The sequence below is a fragment of the Salvelinus fontinalis genome, unplaced genomic scaffold (genome assembly GCF_029448725.1).
Source record: "Salvelinus fontinalis isolate EN_2023a unplaced genomic scaffold, ASM2944872v1 scaffold_0002, whole genome shotgun sequence".
Classification (NCBI taxonomy): domain Eukaryota; kingdom Metazoa; phylum Chordata; class Actinopteri; order Salmoniformes; family Salmonidae; genus Salvelinus; species Salvelinus fontinalis.
In genome coordinates this window covers 723,468-743,450 of record NW_026600211.1, presented here as the reverse complement: position 1 = coordinate 743,450, position 19,983 = coordinate 723,468, and the positions used below count along the sequence as shown (strand labels likewise).

The 19,983-nt window shown below is 44.6% G+C and overlaps 1 protein-coding gene across 1 annotated transcript; it reads left to right on the top strand.

The window, feature by feature from the left end:
* Positions 1-10,075: 10,075 nt before the first annotated feature.
* Positions 10,076-19,913, top strand: LOC129841861 (U4/U6 small nuclear ribonucleoprotein Prp3-like). Its single transcript, XM_055910194.1, has 17 exons — positions 10,076-10,262; positions 10,661-10,808; positions 11,020-11,150; positions 11,583-11,750; positions 11,880-11,963; positions 12,105-12,388; positions 12,512-12,633; positions 13,215-13,402; positions 13,580-13,746; positions 13,892-13,974; positions 14,448-14,594; positions 14,730-14,829; positions 15,053-15,166; positions 15,325-15,443; positions 15,674-15,751; positions 18,574-18,629; positions 18,835-19,913. The coding sequence occupies exons 2-17, from the start codon at positions 10,664-10,666 to the stop codon at positions 18,982-18,984; spliced, it is 2,136 nt and encodes a 711-aa protein (XP_055766169.1). The 5' UTR covers positions 10,076-10,262; positions 10,661-10,663; the 3' UTR covers positions 18,985-19,913.
* The last annotated feature ends 70 nt before the right edge of the window (positions 19,914-19,983 follow it).

The following is a 19,983-nucleotide window of genomic DNA, read 5'->3' as shown; positions in this document are numbered from 1 at the left end:
GAACCACCAGTAGCTGTTGTGTTGTTAGTCATTATGGAACCACTAGTAGCTGTTGTGTTGTTAGTCATTATGGAACCACCAGTAGCTGTTGTGTTGTTAGTCACATGGAGCCACCAGTAGCTGTTGTGTTGTTAGTCATCATGGAACCACCAGTAGCTGTTGTGTTGTCAGTCATCATGGAACCACCAGTAGCTGTTGTGTTGTTAGTCATCATGAAACCACCAGTAGCTGTTGTGTTGTCAGTCATCATGAAACCCCCAGTAGCTGTTGTGTTGTCAGTCATCATGGAACCACCAGTAGCTGTTGTGTTGTTAGTCACATGGAGCCACCAGTAGCTGTTGTGTTGTTAGTCATCATGGAACCACCAGTAGCTGTTGTGTTGTTAGTCACATGGAACCACCGGTAGCTGTTGTGTTGTCAGTCATCATGAAACCACCAGTAGCTGTTGTGTTGTCAGTCATCATGAAACCACCAGTAGCTGTTGTGTTGTCAGTCATCATGGAACCACCGGTAGCTGTTGTGTTGTTAGTCATCATGGAACCACAGGTAGCTGTTGTGTTGTCAGTCATCATGGAACCACCAGTAGCTGTTGTGTTGTCAGTCATCATGAAACCACCAGTAGCTGTTGTGTTGTTAGTCATCATGAAACCACCGGTAGCTGTTGTGTTGTTAGTCATCATGGAACCACCGGTAGCTGTTGTGTTGTTAGTCATCATGGAACCACCAGTAGCTGTTGTGTTGTCAGTCATCATGGAACCACCAGTAGCTGTTGTGTTGTTAGTCATCATGGAACCACCAGTAGCTGTTGTGTTGTCAGTCATCATGAAACCACCAGTAGCTGTTGTGTTGTTAGTCATCATGAAACCCCCAGTAGCTGTTGTGTTGTCAGTCATCATGGAACCACCAGTAGCTGTTGTGTTGTCAGTCATCATGGAACCACCAGTAGCTGTTGTGTTGTCAGTCATCATGGAACCACCAGTAGCTGTTGTGTTGTCAGTCATCATGGAACCACCAGTAGCTGTTGTGTTGTTAGTCACATGGAGCCACCAGTAGCTGTTGTGTTGTCAGTCATCATGAAACCACCAGTAGCTGTTGTGTTGTTAGTCATTATGGAACCACCAGTAGCTGTTGTGTTGTTAGTCACATGGAACCACCAGTAGCTGTTGTGTTGTCAGTCATTATGGAACCACCAGTAGCTGTTGTGTTGTTAGTCACATGGAGCCACCAGTAGCTGTTGTGTTGTTTGTCATTATGGAACCACCAGTAGCTGTTGTGTTGTTAGTCATTATGGAACCACCAGTAGCTGTTGTGTTGTTAGTCATTATGGAACCACCAGTAGCTGTTGTGTTGTTAGTCACATGGAGCCACCAGTAGCTGTTGTGTTGTTAGTCATCATGGAACCACCAGTAGCTGTTGTGTTGTCAGTCATCATGGAACTACCAGTAGCTGTTGTGTTGTTAGTCACATGAAACCCCCAGTAGCTGTTGTGTTGTCAGTCATCATGAAACCACCAGTAGCTGTTGTGTTGTCAGTCATCATGGAACCACCAGTAGCTGTTGTGTTGTTAGTCATCATGAAACCCCCAGTAGCTGTTGTGTTGTCAGTCATCATGAAACCCCCAGTAGCTGTTGTGTTGTCAGTCATCATGAAACCACCAGTAGCTGTTGTGTTGTCAGTCATCATGGAACCACCAGTAGCTGTTGTGTTGTCAGTCATCATGGAACCACCAGTAGCTGTTGTGTTGTTAGTCACATGGAGCCACCAGTAGCTGTTGTGTTGTTAGTCATCATGAAACCACCAGTAGCTGTTGTGTTGTCAGTCATCATGGAACCACCAGTAGCTGTTGTGTTGTTAGTCACATGGAGCCACCAGTAGCTGTTGTGTTGTTAGTCATTATGGAACCACCAGTAGCTGTTGTGTTGTTAGTCACATGGAACCACCAGTAGCTGTTGTGTTGTTAGTCATCATGAAACCACCAGTAGCTGTTGTGTTGTTAGTCATCATGGAACCACCGGTAGCTGTTGTGTTGTCAGTCATCATGGAACCACCGGTAGCTGTTGTGTTGTCAGTCATCTTGAAACCACCAGTAGCTGTTGTGTTGTTAGTCATCATGAAACCCCCAGTAGCTGTTGTGTTGTCAGTCATCATGGAACCACCGGTAGCTGTTGTGTTGTTAGTCATCATGGATCCACTGGTAGCTGTTGTGTTGTCAGTCATCATGGAACCACCAGTAGCTGTTGTGTTGTTAGTCACATGGAACCACCAGTAGATGTTGTGTTGTCAGTCATCATGGAACCACCGGTAGCTGTTGTGTTGTCAGTCATCATGGAACCACCAGTAGCTGTTGTGTTGTCAGTCATCATGGAACCACCGGTAGCTGTTGTGTTGTCAGTCATCATGGAACCACCAGTAGCTGTTGTGTTGTCAGTCACCATGAAACCACCGGTAGCTGTTGTGTTGTCAGTCATCATGGAACCACCAGTAGCTGTTGTGTTGTCAGTCATCATGGAACCACCAGTAGCTGTTGTGTCAGTCATCATGGAACCACCGGTAGCTGTTGTGTGTGCTTTATATGCGCTACAGTCAATTATGATTGCATTTCATATCTTGGCTAGAAGACAACACCTCCGCAGACATCGAATACTAGCCATCTGACGATATCAGGTAAATCGAAAATTATTATATTGCGATGTCAGGGAAAGTTGTATGTGATAGCTATTGTTTCCAAAAGCTAACCAAACAAAAACATCATTACTTTTACCATACGTGTTTTGCCGTCATGTGCATTAGTAGCAAAATGTCCAACTTATTTCCATTCGTTTTCACTTACACTTGTATGTTGACTTCTCCATATTAATGTTGGTTGAACATTTTGGCTCACTTTTCTTAGCGGATGTACAATCATCGCGAATTGAATTATGGGGTGTTTCAGGCCCCGGAGTGAACAGAATTGTACACTCGCACACTCAATCGCAAACGAGGGCTCTGAGGGGCTTACATTGCCAACTTTGCTTGCTTGGCTAATTGTTTGGACCGATGGAAAAGATGGCTGCGGGGATTCCCCCAAGGGCATAAGGTGAGGGTAAGTGGAGGAGGGTGTGTCTTTTATGTGTTTGGAACGCAGCCCCTGTGTTTTGGGTAATCATGTCACAGGACCTAGATTTTAACCTTTATTTGAAGCCTTTCCCAGGAATTTGAATGACATCAAAAAGTAAAGAAATTGTCTGAGGATGGTGCTGGACCATCTGATATAAAAAGAAAAGGGGACAGTTTGATGAAAAAGCTTTAACTAAAGATGATTGTCCAAAACACAGGGCCCTAACCATGACACCTTCCATGCTGACATTGTCACAATGGAGACTGAACATTCTGTTTAATTCAAATACACAAACATCCAATTATAAATTAAACTCTATTTATTTTCTTATAACAAAACTGAATACCTATTAAAGTTTATTTTTTTATTTGTTTTTTTTATTAAGTTATTATTATTGCTATTGAAGTTGTAATTTGTCAAAAACATTAACAACCACCCATTGAGTTACTGTGTGCCATGTCTTTAACTCCGTTTTAAATTCAGCGGATGTGCTGGACTCTTCCATCCCTGCCTCTCCCCAACAGGCAGCGTATCCATGGAGTTGAACGTTGAGTTAGAGAGCAGAAATTTAAGAGGGTGTGGTTCTCCAAGCACTGCCATCCCATCCTCCACCAACCAACATTCACAAACAAAAACACATACAAGTAACAAAACTCAGGTGTGCACACGCACACATCCCTGACATAGTGACTGGCTGATTCAGTACCAGGCCAATCTCTTCTGACACACTGACTGGTTCTAAGCTACAACCGCAAAGACCGCCTCCCCCCTGCTTCCCTCCACAGCCCCCCTTGTATCCATGCAGTTTTTAGCTAGAGAAGCCCCTGCCTCCTCCCTCCCTCCCTCTCTAGCAAGGGCAGGAGGAAGGGAGGAGGGGGAGAAAGAGGAGTGGATATGTAGAGGGCACATAGAGGAAACAGGATGACATGACTGCTAAGTGGGGTTTAGGGAACCAAGAAGTACAATTTAGTATTTATTTTGTGTGTGTTTAGTTGTATTCCTTACTTTGAACATTTGAATTAAAGAAAGTCAAAAGATAACCTCCTCCCCCACCCACCACACAGCCTAGAATGAATTAACTCCAATGTTATGCCAGACAGAGCATCCCAACACAGATCAGCTCAGCATTGTCTTAAAAATAAAACAGTCAGCAAAGGGTGAATATACAAATTGTGATTTCTAAAATGTTTCAGTGTGTACAACACTTCTCAGCCAAACCCCTCCCCCCGTAGTAATACTAGAGCTGTGTAGCCTCTGCCAAGTCCCCAACGACCGGATGTTCCGGTTTTCAGGGGAAATGGAAAGAGAGCCTGTGACATGACTTCTGCTTTTGGACGCTAACAAGGCGACACTCCATGTCAACTCCTCCTCCACAGTTACTGGATTGGTTGAACAGTGCAGAAGAGAACCTCCCGACAGTTTTCTTTTCTTTTCTTCTCGTCAAGACCGGTATGTAGGGCAGTGTTGACCAAACCCGGTCCTGGGTACGCCAAGGGGTAAATGTTTTGGTTTTTGTCCTAGCTGTTATGTGCCATACATAAGCATCTACCTCTGGTACCAAAAGTTACATGTTCAAATCCAGCAATAGAAAGTTATTTTTGTTTTAAGCCTATCCCAAACCTTAACCCTTACCTTAACCATTCTCAGTTAATGCCTCACCTTAAGATTTTGGAGTTAATTCGTAATTAATGCCTAAGTATCTGCCTTTGGTGCCAAAACCATTCAGAGATAATGCCTAACCTTATGATTTTGGAGTTAATGCCTAACCTTAACCCTAACCTTAAAAATGTGGAGTTAATGCCTACACTTAACCCGAAACACTTCAAAATTTGACATTTGAGAAACATGGCTGGTTTGGAACCCTCCACTTCTCTCTCTGTCTCTCTATCCCTCTCTCTGTCTCTCTATCCCTCTCTCTGTCTCTCTATCCCTCTCTCTGTCTCTCTATCCCTCTTTCTGTCTCTCCACCCCTCTTTCTGTCTCTCCACCCCTCTCTCTGTCTCTCTATCCCTCTCTCTGTCTCTCTATCCCTCTCTCTGTCTCTCTATCCCTCTCTGCGCCTGCTGTGTTCATTCACTGTGCTCCATTAGAAGTCACGCGAGGCAAGCCATGCTGTACTCTACTACTGACCACACACGCACCCCCCCCCCAGGGCTGAATGCTGACTAGTCTCAAAACAACCTTGATCTGCATTAAACATGCACACTGCCAATAGGGGGCATAGAGTTAACCATTACTACACTAGTCCTGCCTATGAACTGCAATACCAAGAGAGGGAATAGAGTTAACCTCCACACTACTGAACCTACTGTTTAAGGAATATATAGATAAACATTTTAAAGGATTCAAATATTTAGATAGCAGACATATCAAATGTTGTCCTTGCTTGGTGGCCATTATGATGTCATCAGCAGGGGGCAGACTACAATGCATGATGTGGACCATATTTTCAAGGACACAGAAGTCTCTCATAACACAATGTGGGGATATTTGGGGAAGAGTCATGCTATGATGCTCATGGTGACACCATCTTACATGGCTTCTCAATTATTGAAGCAGAGTGACTGAATGAGAGACAAAGAGAAAAAGGTGGGACGAGAGAGAGAGAGAGAGAGAGAGAGAGAGAGAGAGCGAGAGAGAGAAATGGTGAAAGGGTGAAAGAGGTATAAACTGGCGTGCTTCCGCTGAGTATGTAAATGAGAGTTATTTTGCATGTACCTTGACAACCCACACACACTGAGGACTGATACACTCTGCCCATCTGTGTGTGTATTAGGGCCCGTGGCGCAGTGCTGTGGCATGCAGCTCAGTTTGGTGTGAAGTGAACACACATACACATACACACAGGGTTTGGAGAAGTGTATACAGCAGCGTGACCCAGAGTCCCCTGGTACCGGAAACTTCTAGAATGATTTAGAGCCACTGTCAGACACACAGAACTACAACTGGGTTAGAATGATGAAATGCCACCTGATCTGCTGGGCTGGGGAATCACATAGTTTGATTCCATTCCATTGTGTGTGTGTGCCATTCAGAGGGTGAACAGGCAAGACAAAATATTTAAGTGCCTTTGAACGGGGCATGGTGCCAGGCGTAGGTGCCAGGCGTACTGGTTTGTTCCAAGAACTGCAAAGCTGCTGGGGTTTTCACGCTCAACAGCTTCCCGTGTGTATCAAGAATGGTCCACCACCCAAAGGACATCTAGCCAACTTGAGACAATTGTGGGAAGCATTGTAGTCAACATGGGCCAGCATCCCTGTGCAACTCGATATTAGGTAAATACACCTAATGTTTGCTATACTCAGTTTATGTGCCCTTCAAATGAAAACATTGTAGAATAAAACACAACACTGACAGTAATGTTATCTGATGAATAAGGATGAAGCTTTTTCTCAAACCAGACCAGAGGATAGAGGTTGCATTCATACACAGCCCCTCCATTCAAACAGCGACCACAAAATAGTGCCATGCACTGCGGGTGCTACTGAGTACTATGAAAACACCATTGAGAGTCTGCGTGTGTGTTTTGTGGGGGGGGGGGGGGGGGGGGTCGAGTGTGTATGGGGAGAGGGTATTTGTGATATTGTGTGCGTGAGTGAGTGTGTGGGGAGATGGGTTGAGGGGTCTGTGTGCGGTACAGTCACATTGTGCCATGATGCTGTTATATAATGGGCTGGCTAGTGGGATGTCAGACAGACATCTCAGACAGAGTTCAGTGTGTCAAATCGGAGGGCCTGTTGTCCGGACCTCTGGCAGTCTCTATGGGGGTGCCACAGGGTTAAATTCTCGGGCCGACTCTCTTCTCTGTATACATCAATGATGTTGCTCTTGCTGCTGGTGATTCTCTGATCCACCTCTACGCAGACGACACCATTCTGTATACTTCTGGCCTTTCTTTGGACTCTGTGCTAACAAACCTCCAGACGAGCTTCAATGCTATACAACTCTCCTTCCGTGGCCTCCAACTGCTCTTAAATGCAAGTAAAACTAAATGCATGCTCTTCAACCGATCGCTGCCCGCACCTGCCCACCCGTCCAGCATCACTACTCTGGACGGTTCTGACTTAGAATATGTGGACAACTACAAATACCTAGGTGTCTGGTTAGACTGTAAACTCTCCTTCCAGACTCACATTAAGCATCTCCAATCCAAAATTAAATCTAGAATTGGATTCCTATTTCGCAACAAAGCATCCTTCACTCATGCTGCCAAACATACCCTCGTAAAACTGACTATCCTACCGATCCTTGACTTCGGCGATGTCATTTACAAAATAGCCTCTAACACTCTACTCAGAAAATTGGATGCAGTCTATCACAGTGCCATCAGTTTTGTCACCAAAGCCCATATACCACCCACCACTGCGACCAGTATGCTCTCGTTGGCTGGCCCTCGCTTCATATTTGTTGCCAAACCCACTGGCTCCAGGTCATTTATAAGTCTTTGCTAGGTAAAGCCCTGCCTTATCTCAGCTCACTGGTCACCATAGCAGCACCCACCCGTAGCACGCGCTCCAGCAGGTATATTTCACTGGTCACCCCAAAGCCAATCCCTCCTTTGGCCGTCTTTCCTTCCAGTTCTCTGCTGCCAATGACTGGAACGAATTGCAAAAATCACTGAAGCTGGAGACCCATATCTCCCTCACTAACTTTAAGCACCAGCTGTCAGAGCAGCTCACAGATCACTGCACCTGTACATAGCCCACCTGTAAATAGCCCATCCAACTACCTCATCCCCATACTGTTATTTTTTTTTCCCTCCTTTGCACCCCAGTATCTCTACTTGCACATTCATCTTCTGCACATCTATCACTCCAGTGTTTAATTGCTAAATTGTAATTATTTCACCACTATGGCCTATTTATTGCCTTACCTCCCTTATCTTACATAATTTGCACACACTGTATGTAGACTTTTTTTCTCTATTGTTATTGACTGTATGTTTGTTTATTCCATGTGTAACTCTGTGTTGTTGTTTGTGTCGCACTGTTTTGCTTTATCTTGGCCAGGTAACAGTTGTAAATGAGAACTTGTTCTCAACTAGCCTACCTGTTTAAATAAAGGCGAAAAAATTAAAAAAAAGTGTCATTTTTTTCCAAACTAATTTTTTGCCAGGGCATTTAGTCAGTCCATCCCTGCATGTGAGGAGGGTGAATTGGAAAGATGTTTGTGCTTTGTGTGTGAGAAAGCCCTGTGAAAGTGAGAGAAATATGGCGATATAAAAAGAGGTGGAATGAGAATGAAAGAGAGAGTAAATAATGAAAAACAGAATTCCACAGAAAAAGAGTGGTGTTTGTACTATTTGGCTGTACAGCACAGTACAGTTACAGTAGTAGGCCTAGATCATTATAAAACAGCAGTGCAAGGGTTCTAAAACACTACCCCAGTAGTAGTACTAGGGACGGGGAGAGGTGGAGAGGGAAGGGAGGGAGTAGACTAGAGGGTGGAGAAGAGCGGGAGAGCGTTACATGTAATCCGGCAGACGGGGGTAGCCCCCGGCTCACACTGCAGCTCTCGTGCTCAAACTACTACTACTGGACTCAGATGACCTACATCACGGGCCTGGAGGAAAATAGGAAAAGGGGGCGCGGAAAGGAAATAACCAAATAAACAAGGCGACATCTTCAACATTATCCAGTGTTTTCAACCAATTCTATGAATGCATGTCAGTTTGTTTACGCATCACGTAGTGATTGAAAAAACGCATTAATGCAGTTGTATCTATGTCTCAGTGTATATATTGTATTCGAAATGCAAGTTCAATTGACAAGGCCGACCTAGGCTGTAGCCTATAACGTCACTCTACTCCCGACTGGTGGCCGACAATCCAAATTGCAATAAAGTAGCGTTGCCTACTATTGGGCTGCGTTCAGTACGAAAAAGAAGTAGAGTAACGTTCAATTAAACGGAAACGGGGGTACTGAACGACCAATTAAAATACGGGGAGGGGTTGTGAATGAAAATGCTTGGCTTCTCTTTAAACACGTCACTCATTGCTTTAAGCCAAACCCACAAAAACGGAGCAAACGTACCTCAAAGTCTGTTCAATAAAAACGGCCAAAGACTCCAGCCACAAGACTGCTAAATAGTTAATCAAATAGCTACCCAGACTATCTGCATTGCCCCTTTTTGCACTAACTTATTTTGACTTATCACATAGCCAACGCTGCTGCTACTGTTTACTTTATTCCTATTATACATTATGTACATATCTACCTCAATGACCGTATACCCCTGAATATCGACTCGGTACTAATATAGAAACAACAAGACAATCATCTGTGTCAAATGCACGGTGAGTGGTAAAATTGTAGACTACCTCTGGAAAATCTGTATTTTGATGAAAGTACTCTGCCTGCAGCATAGACTCTTTTTGTTATCTATTGCAGCCCTCATCCTCCACATACAACACAAGTTCTGCCAGTCACATTCTGTTAAAGGTCCCCAAAGCACACGCATCCCTGGGTCGCTCCTCTTCAGTTCGCAGCAGCTAGCGACTGGAACAAACTGTACAAAACACTCAAACTGGACCGTTATATCGCCATCTCTTCATTCAAAGACTACATTGTGGACACGCTTACTGACAGTTGTGGCTGCTTCGCGTGATGTATTGTTGTCTCTACCTTCTTGCCCTCTGTGCTGTTGTCTGTGCCCAATAATGTTTGTACCATGTTTTGTGCTGCTACCATGTTGTGTTTTCATGTGTTGCTGCCATGCTATGTTGTTGTTTTGGGTCTCTCTTTGTTTAGTGTTGTGGTGTCTCTCTTGTCGTGATGTGCTTTGTCCTATATTTTATTGTACATTTGTAATCCCAGCCCCCGTCCCCGCAGGAGGCATTTTGGTAGGCCGTCATTGTCAATTAGAATGTGTTCTTAATTGATTTGCCTAGTTAAATAAATAAAAACTATTATTAACATGTTGATTTTATGATTAATTTACGATAGGCGGCAACAACGAACAAGTACTAGCAGTAGAAGAAGATCCCACACGTGTTTCCGCTTCCGGGTTCTGAATTCTTTACGTCGTGTGAACGCCGCGTCTAACAGAAAGTTTGTTCACAGCGGCTTGGATTTATTATATATTTCAATCTTTTAATATTAATGTTTTAGAATATAATTGATATAAGAGGATATATTTACATGTTAAGGACGAAATCGTCTGGTTGGTAAGTTGATCTCACCGCACGGGGGAATCAGACTTGTGGCTTGCTAGCTAGCTACAAGGTTCAATGCTAGCTAGTAGTTGAGACATAGCTAGCAAGTTAGCTAGTAGTTGAGTCCTAACTAGTTAGCTAGCCAACACTGGCAAAAATCTGTGTTGACAGGTGAAATGTGAACAGGCAAGTGAAACAAAAACAGCAAGTGTTAACTTGGCAAGTAAATTAACCATAACTTTTAGTAGCTAACTTAACTAAACGTTAGCTGGGCAGATACACCTGACGTTGGTCTGTTTGTCAACTTTGCTGATCACATATCCATGCCACTAAGGTTAGCTATTTGGCTAGCTAAGAAGTTTGTCTGTTCCTGTGTGTTTGTTTCTTTACCGACTACCATTGTGTTGTAGACGATGTCTCTTCCTAAACGGGAGGTGGAGGAGCTGCGGCCCTGGGTGGAACGGACCGTGAAGAAGGTGCTGGGTTTCTCTGAGCCTACAGTCGTCACTGCGGCCCTGCACTGTGTAGGCAAGGGCCTGGACAAGAGGAAGACCACAGGTGTGTGTGAGAGGGGGATTATGAGGGCAGTTGGTGTGTGACATGTTACACAGAAATGATGGCAGAAAAGCTGTGTTGTACGCTGTCTATCTGTTTTGTTAGCCTATTTTTCCAGACGTCTGTTTTTTGTGGGTCTGACTCAAACAGATAACTGTTCAGCAGTCTTTAAATTTTGTATTTGACACTTTGACTCTAACCTTTGACCCATCAGACCAGCTGCGTCCATTCCTGGATGAGTCTGCCGGTGGGTTCGTGGAGAGACTATTTGAGGCCCTGGAGGAGAGCCGCAATTCCCGTGGGAACAAGGGTGCTGGGGAGAGGAACCGCAAGAGAGACCTGAAGGTAGACCTCACCACACACTGCTGCTGTTGTTGTACCACACGATCCATGTTAACCTGTAGGTTGTAACCAGTAGCTATCTACATGTCTAGACCATAGAGATGGAACACATTAGCCTGTAACCAGTAGCTACCTACATGTTTAGACCATGGAGATGGAACAGATATCAGAAGGGATTGAATGGGTATAAACAATAGGCTAGGTGAGTTTCTACCATTATCAGATATTTCAACCCAGTAACTCATTTATCTACATAAAGTCATTGTCTCAAGGCTTGATCTTTAATATGTTAGTGTCATACATATCTCCCCTGGGAGCAGGAAACAGTGAGTGGATATTCCCCAGGAGGTTGTTTAAATTATTGCAGTGGTTAGATTGCTTGGCTGTGCCTCTGGCTAAGCCTCAGGCCATTGCCGCCTACTGATGTTCCCCCAGGATGTCTTTGGTGATGAGGTGGAAGTGGGTGCGAGGCGGGACGTCCCTGAGGCAGGAGATGGTGTGCCGGTGAAGAGGAAACGTGTCCCCCGCTTCGAGGAGGTGGAGGAACCAGAGGTCCTACCTGCACCCCCTACTGAGAGCCCTGGCATGCTCACTAAGATACAGGTAGCCACACATACACACTGTTTCCCATATGAAACACACATGTACCAAGATCCTGCTTCACATACAGACGTGTCACGATCCTTGTGAAATGAATCAATGTGTTCATTCTCTCTCTCTCTCTGTCCTCAGATCAAACAGATGATGGAGGCTGCCACCAGACAGATAGAGGAGAGGAAGAAACAGCTGAGCTTCGTCCCAGTGTCTTCCCAGCAGGTGAGACTAATCTTCCTCCACTCTCCCCCTCTCTTGAAGTATTGGCTTTTCTCCTCCTTATAAATGAAAAGTGTAGATGTCTGACAGATATTGTGGACTAGTGTTGTTACTGTCTTATCACAATCTCCTGTCCCCCTCCAGAGGCTGCCACTGCCCACTCCCCAGCCAGACCCTCCTTTTGCCTCTCGTCTTCTCCCTGCTCCCTCTGCCCCCTCCTCGGGCTCGGCCCAGTCCATCGCTCCCTCCCAGGCAGCTACTTTCATGAACGATGCCATTGAGAAGGCTAGGAAGGCTGCAGAGCTGCAGGCCCGCATCCAGTCGCAGTTAGCCATGAAGCCTGGTATACTGGGAGCCATTGGGAACACTGGAGGACCTCATAACCTGGTGGCGCTGGCCAACCTACACGCCATGGGGATAGCACCACCGTGAGTATAGCATGACCCGGCATATAGCACAGACCCGGCTTTAGACACTTCCACAAATACATGTCATGCTACAGGGAGGTTTAACACGTATGTCATCTGAGTTTGTGTGTATGTTGGGTGTAGGAAGGTGGCGGAGGCCCGTGAGTCAAACAAGCCGGCCCCTCTGATTCTGGATGATATGGGTCGGACAGTGGATGCCAGCGGCAACGAGGTGGAGCTAACACACCGCATGCCCACGCTCAAAGGTACAACACTCTCCTCTACTGTCACAATCAGCATGCTCTATTCCCCGATCTTCAGTCACCTGTCTGACTGTTCATTCATCTCCTCCCCATCCACAGCTAATATCTGACTGTGTTCATTCATTTCCTCCCCATCCACAGCTAATATCTGACTGTGTTCATTCATCTCCTCCCCATCCACAGCTAATATCTGACTGTGTTCATTCATCTCCTCTCCATCCACAGCTAATATCTGACTGTGTTCATTCATCTCCTCTCCATCCACAGCTAATATCTGACTGTGTTCATTCATCTCCTCTCCATCCACAGCTAATATCTGACTGTGTTCATTCATCTCCTCTCCATCCACAGCTAATATCTGACTGTGTTCATTCATCTCCTCTCCATCCACAGCTAATATCTGACTGTGTTCATTCATCTCCTCTCCATCCACAGCTAATATCTGACTGTGTTCATTCATCTCCATCCACAGCTAATATCTGACTGTGTTCATTCATCTCCATCCACAGCTAATATCTGACTGTGTTCATTCATCTCCATCCACAGCTAATATCTGACTGTGTTCATTCATCTCCTCTCCACAGCTAATATCCGTGCGGTGAAGAGGGAGCAGTTCCGTCAGCAGTTGAAGGAGAAGCCTGGCGAGGAACTGGAGTCCACTATCTACTTTGACGGGCGTGTTAACATAGCACCCGCCCAGCGAGCCAAGAAGGGCTTCAAGTTCCACGAGCAGGGACGCTTTGAGAAGATCGCCCAGAGGATCAGAACCAAGGTACCAAATCTGACCCCTGACCTGTCACCTTCCACCTCTCACCATAGCCTTTTATTATTTTGAAAGCGTTTCACAACAATTCATCAATACACAGAGAGGAAAAAACTATTTCTAGAGTGTAACATTAACTGCAAAATGGAAATGAAACAACCAAAACCACCTCCGTCCCCTGTCCAGGCCCAGTTGGAGAAGCTGCAGACAGAGATCGCCCAGGCAGCCAAGAAGACGGGGATCCAGGCCTCCACCAAGCTGGCCCTCTTTGCCCCCAAGAAGATGCTGGGGGACGGGCAGGTGCCCATCATTGAGTGGTGGGACTCGTACATCCTCCCCTCCAACATTGACCTGTGAGTCTTTACACATTTAATCCCCACTTTAGTCATCCTAACATCTATATCCAAGTTGTATACCTTTTGAAGAATTGTCATGAAAGTCCTCTCTCCACCATTTTCCATATTTCTTGTTGTGCTGATCACATCTCTTCTCTCTCAGATCCACAGATACCAATTTTGTGGCGATGGAGTTGTTTGGAGTCACAAACCTGGTGGAGCACCCTGCTCAGATCAGCCCCCCAGGTAACCACACACATCCCTTCTTTGATGTTACTTTTATGTCAAGGTCCCAATAAGGGCTCCTGGATATTAGTCAGGGGGTAAGATTCATCTCACCCGGTCGCCCGTGTAGGCGTGTTTTGCATGGGCTGAAAGTTGACTGCGTTCGATATGGAACGGGGCTGCCGCCCAGGTGTGACCCAGGGGACCTGTTCAAAGCCCACGGCGAAGTCAGCTCAAAACAAAAGTGACCTAATTAAGCGTGTGGAGTAATGACTAGGATTCTGTTTTCACATGACAAAGGGTTTGGTTTTGATAGAAACCCTTTATCTGCCTTCCAGATGAAAACTAGTTTGAAAATTCAAACATATTTGATGTAAAAGAGATGTATGTTTCTGAACGATGCGCCATGCCGCCTTGTTGACAACCTGACCGTAGGCGTAGACTACTGTTCAGTTTGAGAAGGCCGCTCTAAGTGTTGGTCTCCCTCTCTCCAGTGGACACAGACAAGCCAGGAGTGACTCTGGGAGTGTACCTGACTAAGAAGGAACAGAAGAAGCTGAGGAGACAGACTCGCAGGGAGGGACAGAAAGAGCTACAGGAGAAGGTCCGACTGGGGCTCATGCCCCCCCCAGAACCTAAGGGTAGGATCGAGACCAGGGCTGTTGAAGTAATGCTGCTTTTCTCTTCGACGTTTTACTGAGTGGTAGTCCTGTTTGAGGCCTGTGTTCCTCCCCGTTTTAGTGCATCTCTAACCTTGAGTGTGTTTGTCCCGTCAGTGCGCATCTCTAACCTGATGAGAGTGCTAGGTACGGAGGCAGTACAGGATCCCACTAAGGTAGAGGCCCACGTCAGAGCACAGATGGCCAAGAGACAGAAGTAAGTCAAACCACTACACATTTCTCTCTGTATTGTCCCCTCTTTCTCTTACCCCTCCCTCATATATTAACCAATTATTCCTCGCTCTCTCTCCCTCCTCTCTCTTTTCTGCCTCCCATCTATCACTGCTCCTATTTCACCAACTTCCTGGCTCACCATTTTTCCCCCTTCCCCATATGACATCTCTCACTACATAACCAGCTGTCTGTGTGTTTGTCCTCAGGGCCCATGAGGAGGCCAATGCAGCCCGGAAGCTCACAACCGAGCAGAGAAAAGAGAAGAAGGTGAAGAAGCTGAAAGAGGACCTGAGTCTTGGAGTTCACATTTCAGTCTATAGGTGAGTTAGGGTTTGTCTTTGGATAGCGTAAGGATTTGTGTGCATGTTATAGTGTTTAGGTAAGTCTCTGTGCACATGTAACTATTTACAGCATAGTGTGTCCGTGTGCCTTTCCTACTCATTCGTACTTGCTCGCTCACCCCCTCGCTTTCCCTCAGGATCCGTAACCTCCACAACCCGGCTAAGAAGTTTAAGGTGGAAGCTAACGCCAACCAGCTGTACCTGACGGGCACCGTGGTGCTACACCGAGACGTCAACATGGTGGTGGTGGAGGGAGGTGAGAGAGGGGTGGAGGGAGGGAGGGAAGGGTGTGAGGGGAGAGGGACCATATTAGTCTCTTTAAATGGGGTCTACTTTCACTGAGTCTGAACCATTCAAGTTGCCTTTAATTACCATGAATTACTCATGAAAATCTCATAACATTTCTTATGACTTGTTGCTGTAAATGGGTTCTTCTTTACCCCAGAGTTAACTACATGACTGCGCATGCATGTACTGTTCTCTCAGGTCCCAAAGCCCAGAAGAAGTTCAAGAGGCTCATGTTGAGCAGAATCAAATGGGAAGAACACAACTCCAAGAGAGATGGTGAGAATTTAATGTATATATACAGTACCAGTCAAAAGTTTGGACACCTACTCATTCAAGGGTTTTTCTTTTATTTGTACTATTTTCTACATTGAAATATAATAGTGAAGACGTCACAACTATGAAATAACACATATGGAATAATGTAGTAACCAAAAAAGTGTTAAACAAATCAAAATATATTTTAAGTTTTAGATTCTCCAAAGTAGCTACCCTTTGCCTTGATGACAGCTTCGCACACTTGGCATTCTCTCAACCAGCTTCATGAGGTATGCTTTTCCAACAGTCTTGAAGGAGTTTCCACTGAGCACTTGTTGCCTGCTTTTCCTTCACTCTGCTGTCCAACTCATCCCAAACCATCTCAATTAGGTTGGGTGATTGTGGAGGCCAGGTCATTTGATGCACTCCATCACTCTCCTTGGTCAAGTAGCCCTTACACAGCCTGGAGGTGTGTTTTGGGTCATTGTCCTGTTGAAAAACACATGATAGTCCCACTAAGCCCAAACCAGATGGGATGACGTATGGCTGTAGAATGCTGTGGTAGCCATGCTGTGCCTTGAATTCTAAATAAATCACTGACCGTGTCACCAGCACCAGTGTCACGCAGTCTCCTCTGAACAGTTGATGTTGAGATGTGTCTGTTACTTGAACTCTGTGAAGCATTTATTTGGGCTGCAATTTCTGAGGCTGGTAACTCTAATGAACTTATCCTCTGCAGCAGAGGTAACTCTGGGTCTTCCTTTCCTGTGGTGGTCCTCATGAGAGCCAGTTTCATCACAGCGCTTGATGGTTTTTGCGACTGCACTTGAAGAAACTTTCTAAGTTCTTAATTTCCGTATTGACTGACCTTCATGTCATCAAGTAATGATGGACAGTCGTTTCTCTTTGCTTATTTGAGCTGTTCTTGTCATGACATGGACTTGGTCTTTTACCAATAGGGCTATCTTCTGTATACCCCCACCAACCTTGTCACAACACAACTGATTGGCTCATAAAATACTAAAAACAGCAACAAATCAACTCCCAAGTGATTGTAATTTTTGCAAATCTGTTCCAAAGTAGTCCGAACATACGAGATGTATACAGTGGCAAGAAAGTATTTGAACCCTTTGGAAATACCTGGATTTCTGCATAAATTGATCAAAAAATTTGATCTGATTTTCATCTAGGTCATAACAATAGACAATAACTGTCTGCTTACACTAATAACACAAACAATTATACATTTTCATGTCTTTATTGAACACACCGTGTAAACATTCACAGTGCAGGGTGGAAAAAGAATGTGAACCCTTGGATTTAATAACTGGTTGACCCTCCTTTGGCAGCAATAACCTCAACCAAACGTTTTCTGTAGTAGTCAGACCTGCACAACGGTCAGGAGGAATTTTGGACCATCCCTCTTTACAAAACTGTTTCAGTTCAGCAATATTCTTGGGATGTCTGGTGTGAACTGCTCTCTTGAGGTCATGCCACAGCATCTCAATCGGGTTGAGGTCAGGACTCTGACTGGGCCACCCCAGAAAGCGTATTTTCTTCTGTTGAAGCCATTCTGTTGATTTACTTCTGTGTTTTGGGTCATTGTCCTGTTGCATCACCTGAAGCAGCAAAGCAGCCCCAAACCATGATGCTCCCTCCACCATACTTTACAGTTGGGATGAGGTTTTGATGTTGGTGTGCTGTGCCTTGTCTTCTCCACACATAGTGTTGTGTGTTCCTTCCAAACAACTCAACTGTAGTTTCATCTCCCCACAGAATATTTTGCCAGTAGCGCTGTGAAACATCCAGGTGCACTTTTGCAAACTTCAGACGTGCAGCAATGTTTTTGGGACAGTGGTAGCTTCTTCTGTGGTGTCCTCCCATGGACACCATTCTTGTTTAGTGTTTTACGTATCGTAGACTCGTCAACAGAGATGTTAGCATGTTCCAGAGATTTCTGTAAGTCTTTAGCTGAGACTCTAGGATTCTTCTTAACCTCATTGAGCATTCTGCACTGTGCTCTTGCAGTTATCTTTGCAGGATGACCACTCCTAGAGAGAGTAGCAACAGTGCTGAACTTTCTACATTTATAGACAATTTGTCTTAACGTGGACTGATAAACATCAAGGTTTTTAGAGATACTTTTGTAATCCTTTCCAGCTTTATGCAAGTCAACAATTCTTCATCTTAGGTTTCTGAGATCTCTTTTGTTCGAGGCATGGTTTACATCAGCCAATGCTTCTTGTGAATAGCAAACTCACATTTTGTGAGTTGTTTTTATAGGGCAAGGCAGCTCTAACCAACATCTCTGATCTCATCTCATTGATTGGACTCCAGGTTAGCTGACTCCTGACTCCAATTAGCTTTTGGAGAAGTCATTAGCCTAGGAGTTCATACTTTTTCCAATCTACCCTGTGAATGTTTAAATTATGTATTCAATATAGACAACAAAAATACTATTTGTGTTATTAGTTTAAGTACACTGTTTGTCTATTGTTGTGACTTAGATGAAGATCATATTAAATTTGATTATCAATTTATGCAGAAATCCAGGTAATTCCAAAGGGTTTACATACTTTTTCTTGCCACTGTATGTGATCGTATACAAATGTAAGCATGGTTTGAAATGATTGTTGTAGTCAAATTTTTACCTGTATGGGATTCTTGCGGTCAATTTGCAAATTATTTGTAATTATGTTCTGACCATCTGCTCAAGAAAAAATGTGCCCATAGCTGAATCTAGTTGATGATCCACGCTGTATGTCTTACTGTTTATATTACATAATACTTCACTGTAGTTGTTGTGGTTCTGAATCCGTTTTCCTTTCTCCTCTGTCTGTCAGATCCAGATGCAGACGATGAGACCAAGAAGAACAACAGATGCAGCCTGGTCTGGGAGGTGAGTGGTTAACCATTACATCTTATTTGACTAATGCTCCAGGGGTGTAATGCATGCTTCGTATAATAATCATGTTCATCTTGGACAACTGGCTTCTTTAAAATGGATTGATTGTATAGACTGATCTAACCTTGTCTTTCTCTGTCTTCCCCTGCTGTTTTCTCTCCTGCCTCCATCTGTCCCCTCTCCTCCTCCATCCTCCCAGGGCACGGCTAAGGAGCGTAACTACGGGGAGATTAAGTTTAAGCAGTGTCCTACAGAGAACATGGCTAGAGAACACTTTAAGAAGCACGGAACAGAACACTACTGGGACCTGGCTCTGAGCCAGAGCGTGCTGGAGAGCACTGATGACTGAAGGGAAGAGCATCACTAGAGCTGAGGAGGCAGAAGGATCCCCTACCACTGACCCAGGGTCCGATAGTTGTTCATCCTCATAATGGTTAGGAGTTATCTGATCCTGGATCAGTGGTGAAGTGCATTGTTACCTCGTGCACCAGAGACATGCAAAGGTCAGGGGTGATTGTACCCCTCTTACAGATACATTCACAACCCCAACCCAGCCTTGTATGGCTGACTGCCTGCCTGTTATTGTGTGGTGACTTGACTTAAGACAGGGAGGGAGACGGATTGGGAGTGAATGGATGAAAGGAAGTGCTGGTTAGAGAATGGATGAGGGCGAGGGCGTAGATTAGGAGGGATATATGGTGTGTATAGATATTGAGCACTGATTTTGTACTGTTCTGCAATCACATTTTGTGGAAGAGTTGATAACTGTGATACCATCTTTCTAGTAGTTAGGATGTCATTCAGGCTGTCAGTTGCTGTGTGTCAGTGTTTAATACTATGTCTGACATCTCTCCACTGTGTGAGTGTTCTATAGCTTGCTATTGGCTTTTCAACCTGACTACAGTTCCTGAGTGTAAGCCCAGCTGTGGTCCAAATACAGTTCTGAAATATTGCCGCAATGTACTATTCCCAAGCAAAAGCTCTGTTTCAAATAAACAAAAACCAACCTATCAGCATTGAAGTAACTAAAGACTTTGAAATGTATGTTTCATTTAACTATGGTTTTTGTGTCATGTTTTTGGCCTTTTATTTTATTTTTAAAGAAAATTGACACACTAGTTTTTTGTGGAATGACCACATTTAGTCAAATATTGACTGACCCAAAATTGTTTTCTTTCGAGATGTTTGTTTTAGATAAAGTGTCTTCCCCTTATGTTTGATCCTGTATATGTTGCCAATAAACACATGCAGGACAATACTTTTTAATGAAAAATGAAAGCTTTGTGCACTTTTACAATTATTTTCAGCTGCTGCATTGGATTTGTAACAGTTGTTGCCATTTTATAAT